Source organism: Acanthisitta chloris, unplaced genomic scaffold, assembly GCF_000695815.1.
Source record: "Acanthisitta chloris isolate BGI_N310 unplaced genomic scaffold, ASM69581v1 scaffold8648, whole genome shotgun sequence".
NCBI lineage: Eukaryota > Metazoa > Chordata > Aves > Passeriformes > Acanthisittidae > Acanthisitta > Acanthisitta chloris.
This window is the reverse complement of record NW_008686417.1, coordinates 25,758-39,776: the sequence shown is the minus strand read 5'-3', so window position 1 is coordinate 39,776 and position 14,019 is coordinate 25,758. Positions and strand designations below refer to the sequence as shown.

The 14,019-nt window shown below is 42.1% G+C and overlaps 1 protein-coding gene across 1 annotated transcript; it reads left to right on the top strand.

Annotated features, from left to right (window-relative positions):
* The first annotated feature begins 13,238 nt into the window (after window positions 1–13,238).
* Window positions 13,239–13,562, top strand: SERTM1 (serine-rich and transmembrane domain containing 1). Its single transcript, XM_009080109.1, has one exon. It carries the CDS (start codon window positions 13,239–13,241, stop codon window positions 13,560–13,562), a length of 324 nt encoding a protein of 107 aa, XP_009078357.1.
* Window positions 13,563–14,019: the final 457 nt, after the last annotated feature.

The window sequence follows — 14,019 nt, the reverse complement described above, 5'->3', positions numbered from 1 at the left end:
CGGGTCCCAGCGGGTCCCAGCGGGTCGCAGCGGGTCGCAGCGGGTTGGGGAATCCGCTGTGCGCACAGGAGCAGCGCCCGCCGTGCTTCGCTGATGCTGCTGCTCCGGGAGAGCCTTCCCAGCGTTTTGCCTGTCCTGTGCCGTCACCAAGGGCATTAGATTTTCACAAGCGTTTAACCGAGGTACGTGTTAGGCCTGTGTTTGATCGTTCACAAACGTGCTTTAAGAAAGAACCTGGCTTTAGCCTAACAGACTTCGTGGGTTGTCAAAGTGCTTGCATCGAATGAACGTTTCTTCGGTTTGGAGAAATCACTTTTGCTGGAGGCAGAGAGGGGAATGGTCTGGGAGAGCACGGAGACAGCATCAGGGCTGCACTGGTTGTGGAAGGAGAGCTGTGGAAGGAAGGAGGCACGGGCTGGCTTCCACTGCTGAGAGATGCTGCAGACCGGAGTGTGATAGTGCAGAGCGTTGGGTCATCACTGTGCAAGCACATTCTTGGCTCTGTGGGCATAAGCACAGATTGCCACCTGTGTGCTCTCTCACATTGTTTGCAGGAAGATGATGGGAAAAGATGTGCTCCCTCTACAAATAATTGTAACATGTCTATCCAATGTAGTGAGAGAAAAGCTGAGCTTAGGCAGCACAATGTGGAAAAAGAAAACAGGATGGATGAACAAAAATGTACCCTTTCCTAACACTTATGTCTAGCTAAGAGCTGCAGGTTGTGTCAACATCATCTCGATAGAGGTAATAAAGTTTGGAACAGAAAGCAAGCGAAGCAAAGTCTTCCTACCCTTGCAAATGCTAAACAGTTAGAGGAAAACTGTGAAAACAGTGGTAAAGGGCTTAGCATTTGCCACATTGATGAGCATTTATTTAAGCAAAGACAATTAGGAATACATACTGACTATTATTAAATTCAATTCTTAGGTAATTATGGCAGAACAGGAGAAAGATTAATAGAAGGAATGTATAAAATCTGGACCATATAGCATGTACATAGTGCTGGCAGTTTTGGTCTGATAAGGAATCCAACCAGAGGGTCATTGTCTGTCTGCTTGTGATTTTACTTTTTACAGTCATTCTGAACCCACTCTGACTTTTCTGTGCCTAAACAGACTGAAACAAAAGGCAACCTGAAACCACCACCCTTCTCCTCTCTGCTATAATGCCTAGAAGGGCTTGTTCCCCTTAGGTATGGCTGCTGCTCGTAGCTGTGTACTGTCTGCCTTCCTTCCTTACCTCTTCCTCAGACTGGGTCATCCGTGTCACCCAAGCTGGGGGATGGAGAGACAGGCTTGTCACCCTTGCGTCTCTCATGCTTCCCCAGCCTTCTTCTGCTCTGGTGCACAGGCTTGCCTGCCTGCAGACTGCTACTTGCTATATCCAGTACGTGTGCTTTGCAGTCAACAGGATAAATGCTGTAGGACCTTGAACAGGTGGGGAAGGAGTCCTGGGCTATTTCAGCATCCAAGTCTAATCTAGTACTATCACCACATAGATGACTGTATGTATATGGATATACTTGGCTTAGGAATTCATTACTGTTTGCATTTTGTTAACCTTTTCGGGTGTAAAAACCTGACTGGGATAGCTCGTGTCTGCCAAGTGTCTTTGTTCATAACTGGGTCTTACTGGTGCAGAGCAAGTTATAAGTTTTATTCTGTAAATTCCCCATCAGAGGCAGAAAACAATGCAGTTTTTCCTCCTGGCACCCCATCTATGCAGAATCAGAAGAGGAATTATCTCAATGATAGAGTACATCCAGAAGTTGCTGAAAAATCTGATGTTTCTGATAGGTTTGAGACTTGGAATTTAAAGACTAAAAAGTCAATATATTTTCACCTCTACCTCCTGCACTCTTTTGCAAGCACTCCTCCCCCTGTGTCTTCATGACTGCGGTTACCTCCTTTTCCTGGCTTGCGCAGAGGAAATCCTGTTACGGCATTGTCGATCCATGGTGCTGCTGCAAAATCCACCTCTTAGCCTGACACTTTGCTGCATCTCCGTTCCTTGTCAGTCCTTCTGCTGCTCCCCCTTCTCCCCTGCATTGGACATGTCAGTCGCAGGCTTCACTTTCAAGTGTCCTCGACAGTCTCACTGTACATGATGTACCACCTCTCCTGCTTTACCAAGACATACCCCTGGGCTTTGATCAGCCTGTGCTCTCAGCATCTGTCTCCTTCAAGCCATCATATTTGTATTTCCTTGAGCTCCACCTCGCGCTTACTTGTAGCTTCATATGGGCACCTTGATCATCATTTCTTTAGTTTCCTTGAAATGTCCCAGCACATTTGCTTTTGCTGTGATGCCTTCGCCAGTGATCTGGTGAGATGCTAAGACGAGCCCTCACCTGTGCTGCCACCATCCCTGTCACTGGAATGACTCTGGCTCTGGATTTGAGCACAACAGTGTCATCTAAAGCTACGACACCTGAGAGGCAATGTCGAACGGTTATCTCTACCTAGCACCAGCAGAAACCCTCCTTCCATAGTCTATGTTATCCTCACTTGCTCTTTTTGGCATTTCAGGTGCAACCCTGCCCCCTTATGCTTACATGGCACAGCGTGGTTCGCTGCATCTCCCTTTGCAATAGTGTTGTATCTTTGCCTGAGTTATTGCAGACTGTTTTGCAAACAGTGGCAATATGTAAATATTAGGCACCTCAATACAAACAGGAGGATGCCACAGTATCTTTGTCAAGGGAGGGCATGCATGCAGCCTGCATTGGTAAAATAAGGAATGGCATGAGGATAGAGATCTCTTTTATACCAGTGAGGAGAAACAGAGAATCAAAGGAGGTTGTTTTGTTGCATCTCTTGGTAAAGCAGGCTGAGGCACCCGAGTTGGGAAGCAGAGTTACAGTGAGCAGAGTTACTGTGATAGCACATCTGTGCCTAAAATTCCCTTGACATTTAAGTTCAGTGTGTAGTTGGTACTTAATCTGCTTTTTTTGGAGAGAAAAAAAATCTGAAACTAAATGATGCATTAACAGAGATTTTTGTTGGACCAAGTGTACAAAATTCTGTCCTAGCTTTATATTGTGTCAGGATTTCTGAAAAAGTTAAAATGAAATCTGCTTGACATCTTTGGATTTGATATGGACTATATATTTTGTTTTTTATAAAATATATTGAAGCCAATATGTCAGCTGAATTTTACAATAGTAGAGTGTTTTCTTACTACTCAAGACTCCGCTTAGTGGGTCACAGCTTCATTGGTTAAGGACTAATATTCCCATTGACTAGCAAAGTTACAGGCTACTTATTGTTCAGCAGAGCCCCTTGCTGAAGTCTGCACAGAGGTCTCCCAAGACAGGGGTGGATGTGCCCACATGGAGTATGAGAGACACAGGCTCTCAGGTACACTTGAGTGTGTTGCCACCTCATCTGGCATTGGGCAGGATGCTGTGCTGCAGCACTGAAAGAGACAGTAGAGACCTTAAATCCATTCAATTCCAGATTTAGCCACACTTTGTCCTAAAACTATATTCCTTGTAGATAAAGGGGACTATGCCTGATGTTTCTGGGGTTTTTTTTACCTTTTTACCTGGAGGGATGCTGAACCTGAGGGTCTGAGCCCTGCAAGCCGTTAGCTTCTCACCTGAGTGTGATGGAAAATGAAAGCAAGCTCTGATAATAAGGGCTGCTTGCCCTGGGGCTTGATATTTTATCTGTTAGTTTTTTCTCTGAGTAAACAATGTGGAGGAGCTGATGCACTGCCCCATGAGAAGTCTGTGTGGCTTCAGGAGGGGAAAACAGCTCTCCACTGTACCAGCTATTTAGCCTCAGCTGTGGAGCCCAGTGCTGGTCTGCTTGTGTCAAATACAAAAGGTGGTTATTGGGGGGCCATGTTAAGAGTCAGGCATGTGGTAGCAAAGCTTAATTACCTTTGTTTGTTCTGAGATTAATTACATCACCGCAGCCCCCGCCCCACATATGTACTGAGTGACATCTCCTGAGAGGCTTGTCAGTGTTGGTGGGATGCTCCACACAAGCCACTTGCAGCCTCGGCAAGGAGGGGTAGCAGGAGTGGGGTGAGTCAACCATGAAAGGAGATAACAGGGAAGAAGCAGTTGAAATACCTTCCTGTACTTTTTCCACTAGGAAAATGATCTTTAAGTGAATTTTGATTAATGAGAGAAAATGATCTTTAAGTGAATTTTGATTCTCATTAAGCAGCCATTCCACACTACACTAAATTTTCTGTTCAAATAAGTCTTCCAAATCAGGGGTTGAAAGAACTCAAACAAGAAGTCATTACACAAATTGCAGAAATTAAAGAATCCTGATACCCACTGTTGTCTCCCTTTTCCCTGGATAGCCTTGCTCTGGACTTCCTTTCCAGCTGGGCACCTGGGGTCTGTTACTTTCACAGCGACACCTTAGTGGCTGTGTTTGACTGTAGAAGTCAGTTAACAAGATTTAAAGCTATTGGGGCAACCAAATGGCTGTGTGAACATTCATGTCTCCTCTGCCTGATCACCCACTGTCATTAAACTTTTGGAATTCAAAACTCTTTGAGGTTTCTGCCTGGGTTGAATTTGGCTGAGAGTAGCAATAACAAAAGTTTTTCAGAGTGGCAATAAAGGGAATAAAGCTGGTACGGGACGCCAAGAAATCAAATATGACTATAGTCAGAGAAGAGCAGACTGTTGAGTTTTGGGTGGGGTTTTTTCAGCAAACTGGAAATTTTCACTGGAAATTTTCAACAAAAGTGGGAAATAAATATTTTTAGCAAACCAGCACAGGAAGGAGACTGATTTCCCTGGTGACTGTGTGTCCCTTGGGTGAGATTCAAACTGACACTCCCAGGAGAGCCCCATTTCCCTACGTGAGGTCCCAGATGTACAGCAGTGAGACTCCTTACCCCATTCAGATCCTGAGTGGTACAGGGAACACTGTATCCTGCTCCTTGCAGATCTTATTGGCAAAGGGAGTGAACATGCTGGGCCAAATCCTTCTGTGGACTAATGCTGCAACTGAAATGGTGAAAAAAGCTGTGAAGGGCATTAGAGTGGTGCAAGTAGGATGAAGGACTGTGCATGCATAAGGATACCACTGTGTATGCCAAGGGGTCTTCTGAAGATAAGCTTCTTGTTGTTCTGGTCCAAATATTTCTGTGTTCTTCAAAGGTAATTAAAAGCTCAGACCTCCCCATCTCACTGTGTACCCTTCCATTTGAATATGAATGCCTGTATTTAAGGAGCCTTGAGGATGTGTTTTGTTTTGCACTGCATCTCTGGCATGTTTAATCAGCTCAAGATTTGGTAAGCTTTGTTCGCTTGCCTCGCCGGGGATTTGGGTGTTGTATTGAATGAAGGGCTAAATGGGTAAGAGCAGTGTTCTGTGTATCTGGGGGGAGATGAACTAAAGAAGATTCTGCAGAGACAAAAGAGAGCTGAAAAAGAAGCAAAATCATTTATATTTGTCTTTGTGGAAGATACAGTCCCTGTTGCAGAGGTCCATGCCTCTTTCCCACAAGAGAGCTGTTCTGAAAGAAAGGGAAGGGAAAGGGTCTCTGCTACAGGGAAACAAAACTGAGTGGTGTAGGATGGAGCTTCTTGTTACATGAGGCATATTAGCCAGAGTAAAGATATATGGGAGCTTTTGTACCCCATCTCTATCCCAGTATCACCACCTGCCTCAGCCTAACTGCTTCTGGGCAAGGTGATGGGGTGCATGCCCTCACATCCAGAGGATGTGCTGGGTCTGCCTCTGGGGAAGCTGACCTTGGGGTTCACCTGCATCCTCCTACCTCTCTTTCTGCACAGCAAGGTGGTCAGGAAGCTGTCTGACTCCCTTTAGGTGGAACACTAGCATAGTCATGTTATCAAAACATTTGGATTTCAACAATACTGACTTAACTCCTGTGCTAATTTTCTTTATTGAACTTGGAGAGGCTCAAACTGTAAGTGATTCAGTGATAGAAGGGATCAAAGCAACACAACAATGCATTAACATCCATCCCCAGAGATCTGCTTCTCTAATGCAGTCTAACCAAATGTGCTGAAAGGGTAGAGTTCTAAGATGTACAATGACTGTGAAAGTGTCGTTTCTCTCCCAGAGGGGAGGATCTTTTTGAAAGTGGCCCTACTTTTGCTCTAATCTGCATCGTCTGAGATTGTTTCTTCATATACAAGAAATTTAATTTACTTTATTAAAAACAGTTCAGGGGCTGCATTTTAATTTTAGATATTGAATGCATGTGGCCCACAAAATTCTTCTAATTATGCTTGTGCATATGCAGTATTCAGTTTGGGGATTTCAGGTATGTGGACTTAAACTGCAGATAGTCTGAAATAAAGGTAATAAATAAGTAATAGTGTGTAATCCAAAAGACCTGGTTCCTGGAAGGAGTCTTTAGGGGATAATGTGAAATGTGTTGGAGTGCAGATACAGTGCTCCAGTGCTTAAAAAGGTGCCAGGGGACAGACATCTGTCTTGGTCCTGGACTGTACTGCAGAAGAAGAAGAGAAAGGTGTTATCAGTCATGGCTGTAAAGCAGAGTTCAGGATCATGGTTTTGATATTGTAGATGCAGTGCCATGACTGGACAGCAGAAGGATGGCACTAGCAGGAACATAACACAAGACAGGATTCCAGCTGGGTTTTTTCTGAAATTTCTGGCACTAGGAGCAGTCAAAATTCATTACTTTTCATCCCTTTTTTTATTATTGTAGTTATTACTAAACTCTTCAGCTTTCATTTGCTTTTTTATAGGGGCTTCTGTCAGCATGCAGTCCCTTCAGATTTGGGCGTGATAACCAACCACATCCTGCACATTGGACATTTGGCTTGTACCCCCATATCTTCTTCCTGCTTGTAAGTATTTTATTCATTCTCCTTGCTTGTTTTTCTCTTACTTTTAAAGACAAGATTCAACTGACAGGCTCTGGGGCTGATGAGAGTGTAAATTATACAAGTGTTTGAGCCTATCCGAATTAATCTAAGTATCCTTATGTCTCTGAGAGTTTCCTTTTCCCAGCCCCACACAAAACCCCAAATAAAATATAGCTTGATTTTAACCTGCAACCAAGCCATCTGGGCACTTGTCTTCTTAGATTTTAAAAGACATAAATTTAAATCATATTAAATCATAATAAAAAATTAAATTAGATCATAAATTAAAAAGAAAACTTTGCTTGTGACAGGAAATGGTTTTATCTTTTCCTTCTGTGCTCTATTTTATTGAGTCAGTTGGCAACTGATCTGTTTCCCAGGCAGAGTGGTAAAGGGATTCTCTGCTCCTGGAGGGTCCATCTGTAATGGGAAAAAGAAGCAACCTGCTTATTTGTAGTCTTTTAATTGCCAAAGGCATTTATGCAATAATAAGAAGTATTAAGGATCATATTCTTGGTAAACTCCAAGCAGGCAGTCATTCTTTGCCTTTCCTGCCTACATTTTCCATGTAATAAAGTGTTGCTCACTTCTTTTTTCTGTCTAGAGCTTCTGTCTTACTTAGTTGCATGATGTTAAATTGCTGCATTTTTCTAGTCTATAGCAAATTACCTTTCAAGGCTGAAGAGTTTCCGGTATGTAAAGTTCATTCAGTCCTTCAGTATAAGCACGCAAACATATTTTTATTGGCATTAAATGCTTTGTGCTACATGTTAGCTGGAAGGACAATATTGGTAATGTAGTCCTACATGCTTAAGGAAATAAATGTAGAAAACAAAGGTAGTGAGGGGGAAGATGAAAGAATTAAACCAGAAGCTCGCTGGGCTTCATACATATATTGATCTAGTGAAAACTTGCTGCCAACTTTTGGAGCAATCACTGTGATAACAGAACTTGGTGGGGTGACACATCTTTAGGGATGAGGAGGTCTCATCCTGGAACTGGCATCACTGTATCTCCTGGGAACCTGCACAATCTTCCTCCTGCTCTTCTTGCCCTAATGCTGAATGAAGGAGAGGTGGTTCTGGTTCCAGGTTATGAGAGGATGGTATTATTATCTGCTCACTCTTTGCTTTAATTTTACAAAAGGGCAAAAGAGAGCAGAGAACACACTTGTGAGATCTTTAAAAGAGATAATCAGTGTCATCTTTTATGAATGTGCTCTGCCTCCCCTCTCCTACTCAAAACAAAGAGCTGTCTGCCTCACATGGAGCAAGCAATTTTTACACCAGCCCAGAGTACCATCTTGCAACTCATCTCCCTTTCCTAGCCATTTCCTAGCCAGATTTCCAGTACCATCTAGGATCTCCTAACCATCATGGGCATGGTCCCAGGTCATCCATAGTGGATGCACTGTTCCACCAGTGTGGGTGTGCTCTTTGACCCTCATCTCCATGCCCCCTGGGACACACGTGTGTGCGAGCATGAGAATTGGATTCACAGGACAATGTGTACAAAATAATGAAGCTTGGTGGTCAGAGACTCCTGCCATGATCCACAGACATCTGACACGGGCAAGCCTCTTCAGCTGTCCTGCATGGGTCAGTGAGGAACTCCTGCTTCACAGAGCCCACTGTTTTGAAGATTAAATCTAATGCTTCTGTTGTACTCATTCTCTGCCTTTCTGTACATGTTGGGCTGAAATCAACCAAAAGGATTTAACATTTTTAGGGAAGGAAGGCAGGTAAAATTAACAGCATATTGAAGTTTGGCCAGATGAGGGACCTTGCTGTTTTAACTATGCTGAAGGCAAATTAAGCTCTCTTCTGTTCGGAGTTGTTTACAATAAGGGCTTTCTGGAATACCTTCTACCTGTAAAGAAAGAGTTCAAGGGAGATTGTGACAAAAATGTTAGTTTATGTAGCATAAAAATGTTGATTTTATTTGATATCAGTTTGTCTCTCTTCTTAAACATTTTGAGACCTTTTAAACAGCCGAGGTATTTATACCAAGGACAAGAATGGAGGAACAATGCACAGCTGGAAGAAAATATTTAAGTAGCAGTTCTGGTTTAAAAGCCAGAATGTACAAATGGCACCATGTACCTCGGAGAGCTTTTCCTTGCATGCCAACCCTCATATTTGGGGACTCAAGTAGCTTAACAAGGTTTTGCTCTCTTGTATGTCTCAAATCAGCAGAGCATGGAGTCTGTGCCTTCTTAGAACAGTGAGTCGTTTTACTGAAGTATGTTAATCTTCCAAGCAGTTTGTCCATCAGAGCAGCAAGGCTGTTTAACAATGGAGTAATAGCAGCAGGAAAACAGCCAGTGTCAGAAAGACAGAGTATGACCAAGGACTTTCAGCAGTGGAGCTGGACTTGGTGACTCAGGAAGCTTCCTCAAGTCACATGACCCCATCTTGGCATTGGAGAGGTGCCTCTGACAAAGTAATCCAGATCCAGCTACACCACGAAGTCTGAGTCCCCCAACAGACAGGTCCCAGTTCTCCTGTCCCAGGAGTTTTCAGGACTGGTTAGCTGGAAAGCCTTCTCCTGTCAGACACACTCAGAGTTCCTCTCCATCTGTAGGCATTCAGAAGCAACACTTTCAATTCATTCTTTGGCTTAAACCAACTCAGCTTTCCAACAATATATGAGAGAAAGGCAGGGACCATTATAGAAATTTCAGACTTTGGCTCCTTAGTTGAATTTTTTGAACTGTTTATGGCTCTCAGAATAACAATGGGTTTATTGCAGTTTTGCCATTATAATTTTGAAGTCAGTGACAAAATTCCCAATCATATTTTTGGGACTAGGTGTGAGCGAGATGCTATGATGTTGTTCTCTTTAGCTTATAAAAATGAAAGAAAAACAATTACCAAACAAGAAGATGAGGCTGACATCTGGCATTATGGGAGGTTATTTCTTTGGGAGGATTAGGGTGAGAGACAAATGGTTCATGCCACTTACCTTCTTCTCCCAGCAGAACCTGAGTCTAAGTGGTGGTGTCAGTGGTGCACTGAATAAAACTACTTGTGGCTCCCCCTTTTCAGACTTGGAGTTCTGATTTGCAGCATGGTAGAGGTTCGTGCAGCCCTAGAAATGCATAGCTGCATTTTGGTCCAGAATGGCGTTTGCACTCCTGCCCCACATCACTGGCTGAGCTGTCCTGGCTGCTGTCTAGCAGGATCACCATGCTGGAACAGCACCATGGATCACCATCAGGGAGTAAGATCAGATCTCTTTTATTTCTTATGCATTTTGTACCTTTCCTGCATTGTCAGGACCAGGTATCTTCACACACTGTATGATTCTGCCATTCACCCTCCCAACAGGGTGTAGATGGTTCACAAAAATCCTTTTAGACTGATTAGGACCTTACACTTTAGGTCTGTATTTTTAAATTTGTGATTAAAACAACACAGACCTTTCTTCTTCTTCCTAAAATACTATCCACTTTAGCTGATGTTACATTTTATGGTAAGATTCATTTACACATTACATCACTATACAGTGTGAGTGAGGCAACTATGATCTGGGCCATAGTCATCTGGAATCAGAGTTTATGGTGTCTCTGATCTCACTACAAAAGACATGGTTAAATATAGCTTGGTTGATGTGGTAAAACCTATAAAAGCTCTGATTTAGCAAAGCACTCACATCTCTGCTTAACTGAGGTTCTGATTAGTCCTATTTAAGATCATAAATTTTCCACTAACTTCAGAAAAAGTCCCATGCCAAAGTTCTTCCTTCCGGGACCAAAAGTGTTAATGGTAAAAGTAGAATGTAGTAGATTTCAAATTTTTCAAAAATGTAAAGGCTTTTAAGTTCTGCCATTTAAAGAATTTATGTGAATTAATTCCTTAAGTTATTATAGAGCAATTCAATTAATAATGGATCTGCTTTTCATTATGACAAGTAATTAAGGATAAACATCTCTTATATCAAAGCTTATCTTTTAAAAAGGATAAATTAGCTATAACACACTTAACTACTTCCAGAACATGAAATGAACACATATTGTTCCATTAGTTAATTTTGGATCACTAAATTAAAGACAGTTCAAAAGGAGTATAATCTCATAAGGATCTCTCTGTTCAGTCTGTTGTGACTTACTTCAGAAGGTACAATAAATACTGTTTCCTGTGGGGCTAAATACTATTAGGATTATAAAATGGTTTTGGTGTAGTATATTTTATATATGAGTTACATACCACAAGGGTAAGAATATTTTTATCTGATATTTGCAGATGCAGTTTTGTACTCCTGCATATCTTGTAGGTTATCAGGATGCTTGATCAAGCTACCAAAAGCTCCACTATAAAACAATAAATGCAATAAATAAACAATAAAACAACATCTGGAATGTAACCTTTTGTCCATAAGAGCATTATGGACGTGTATGTGCTAGCAAATTAATCCACGTCAGGGCATAGGTTGCTGTTGAATTACCAAGCACACCTGGCATGGTTTTGACTAGCTAGTACCCTCCAAGAAATACCTGGACATATTTGGGGTTAGGATTGGCCATCATGCATTCCCAAAGGCAGTTGTGATTTGGCCATCCTGTCCATGGGGGTAAAGGGGAGTTTAGCCACCTTGATGCAGTGTGCCACACAAGTTGTCCCCGTGAGCAGAAAATACCTCAAACTGTTTAATGCAGTCGTATAGATGGAGCTCTGAGTTCTAGAAAAGAAAATAGGGTTGGAAAATGTACAATTAGATTCTACCTACCACTTAATGTCATACTTGTTTATTTGGGCACTTAGGGCTTTTTATGGCATAATGTAAGTTTAGTTTACAGGGCCAAAGTACTGTGGGTAACCATGCAAGTAACTTCAGTGGCTGCAAATCAAACTTCTTCTTAGCATTTTTCAGTGGGTGTCTCCAAGGCTTCTGTGTTCTCAGAGAAGAAACAGCACCAGCACCAAAGTGTCTTATACTTCTTAAGCATCCTTAGTTCAGGTTGGGGCTTTTGTGGTCACACCTCCCTCAAAGCCTCTAACTGTGAGTTAGAGATAGTTGTATTGAACTGGGACCACAGGGCACAGCTGAAAGCATGGTCAGGATGAGAGAGACCACACTGGGAAGGTAGTTGTACACGGATATTGTTTTCCTTGTGGGAGGAAAGCTTGCTGCCTTTCGTTGCAGTGCCTATCTGCAGTGAGAGGCTTACCATGGATGGATGGTCAGCAAGGTCACATGTGGATGATTATATGCAGAAAATGAGCTTAATTTCGTACCTGTGTGCACCTTGCCTTATCTGTTTTGTACCAAAACAAAGGCAAGGAGTTATGCCATGTGATTCAGCTACAGGATGTCACCTTTTTACAGGTAATTCCCATCACCGAGCCTTCCCTTATGCTTCCAGACTGCACCTGGGGACTGACTACGTTTGTTTAAAGGAAAGCAGCTTGGCATCCCTTGATCTGCTCATCCTGTGCTACTCTGACCTTTGCCAGCACCCAAGCTTCCAGGTTCCAACACAAATAACCAGAGGCAAAGCTTTTTCAAAGATGGGATCTCTTCCCCGTAGCATTCACTGCCCTTAGATAGTCCCTTCTAGCTTGCTGAGCTGACAGGGCTGCCAGTTCCTTTGGGATTTTACTTGTAGGTATCAGAAGCTGCATCACTTCACTGAAACATGCCTGCCATTGAGAACCCATGGCAGCATTACAGCGAGATGCATTTTGACCTTTGAAGCCATTCAAAGTGTTCTATAAATATATAGTAAGAAAGCAGGTCTGGCAGATTTTCTCATTCTGGGTACCTCTGGCAAGACACTGTGGAGTAAGTGGCTAATGGATTCATCACCAATCGTGATGTTGGGTGGCTTTGCTCATCTAGGCCAAGGAGCTGAAGCCTTGAGAGAGATTTTCATTCCTTGACTAGATTTCTTCCACAAAATAAATTTGAATGCCAATATCTCTGTCCCATATGAAGTGCATTTTTGGTTGTGTTGTTCCTCAGTTAACTCATGGTGGGGAAGGGTCAGTTTTAATTCATTAGGATTCAGTAGGATTTCTCCTAATCCCTGCATTTTGGAAACTTGAGATGTAAAGATAGGTGCTATCTAATGCTTTAAGAATTGCAGCTTTGTGCTAAGGTGTAATAACATGTAACTCTTAAGAACTAAATCATATCAGGTGCACATTAAATCACATTATCTGCTAGTAAATTAATCTTGCAGTCTTGCCTTTTTTTTTATTTCCCTTGCAGTTCCAAAGGATATAATCTTTAATTGTCCTGGACTGGAGCAGTAAAGGATAAATTTGTTCACTGACTGACTTGTCATCTCACCGTTGTGATGGAAAAATGTTTGCTTAAAATAAACCCTTTTTATGCTGCTAAAACTGCCTTTGAATACAAGATCTGTTGTGATTTTTAAAACACAAACCCAAAAATGTCAGAACCCGACCCTTCATCTGGATTTGTAGGAAACATGGAAAATGGGACTTTTCTGGAGCTGTATCCCACATCTCTTTCAACTTCAGTGGATTCATCACCTGGGCGTTTATCCAACGTCTATGTCTATGTTTCTATATTCCTTAGTCTCTTAGCTTTTCTTCTTTTGTTATTAATCATTGCACTTCAGAGGCTGAAAAACATAATTTCTTCCAGTTCCTCTTACCCAGAATACAACAGTGATGCTGGAAGTTCGTTCACTAATTTAGAGGTTTGTAGTATTTCTTCTCAGCACTCTGCTCTCTCAAACCTTTCTTCATGAAACTAAATGAAAGAAAACACACGAGGAATGGAAGAGCTTTGTCCAGTTTCTTGGGGAGGTGGTGCATGCAGCATTTGCCTTAGAAGACTTTTGAGGAGGTGGCTTTCAAAGTTTCCTTACATTTTTTTCCTATTTGTTTTCTGGCCTTCATTTCCCCTTTGACTAATTTTTATTTTGGACAATGGATAATGACACTTGAGCCTTGTTTCATGCCTGTAATAGTGATGCTGTCTCTTCTCACACATACACAGTGTTCATTAAGAGTATTCCTGCAAATTGTAACACAGTTCTAACTGGATGTGTCATTTTTCTGCTCTAGTTGTGACCCCTTCCCTGGTTTTGTGCCAGTATTATTCTGACTACTTTTCTTTCTCCTTTTTTAATTAAATAAGGACTTCTGGATTAAATCTCCATTGCAAAAGTATAAAAAATATGCTTAAATTATAAATATTAGGTC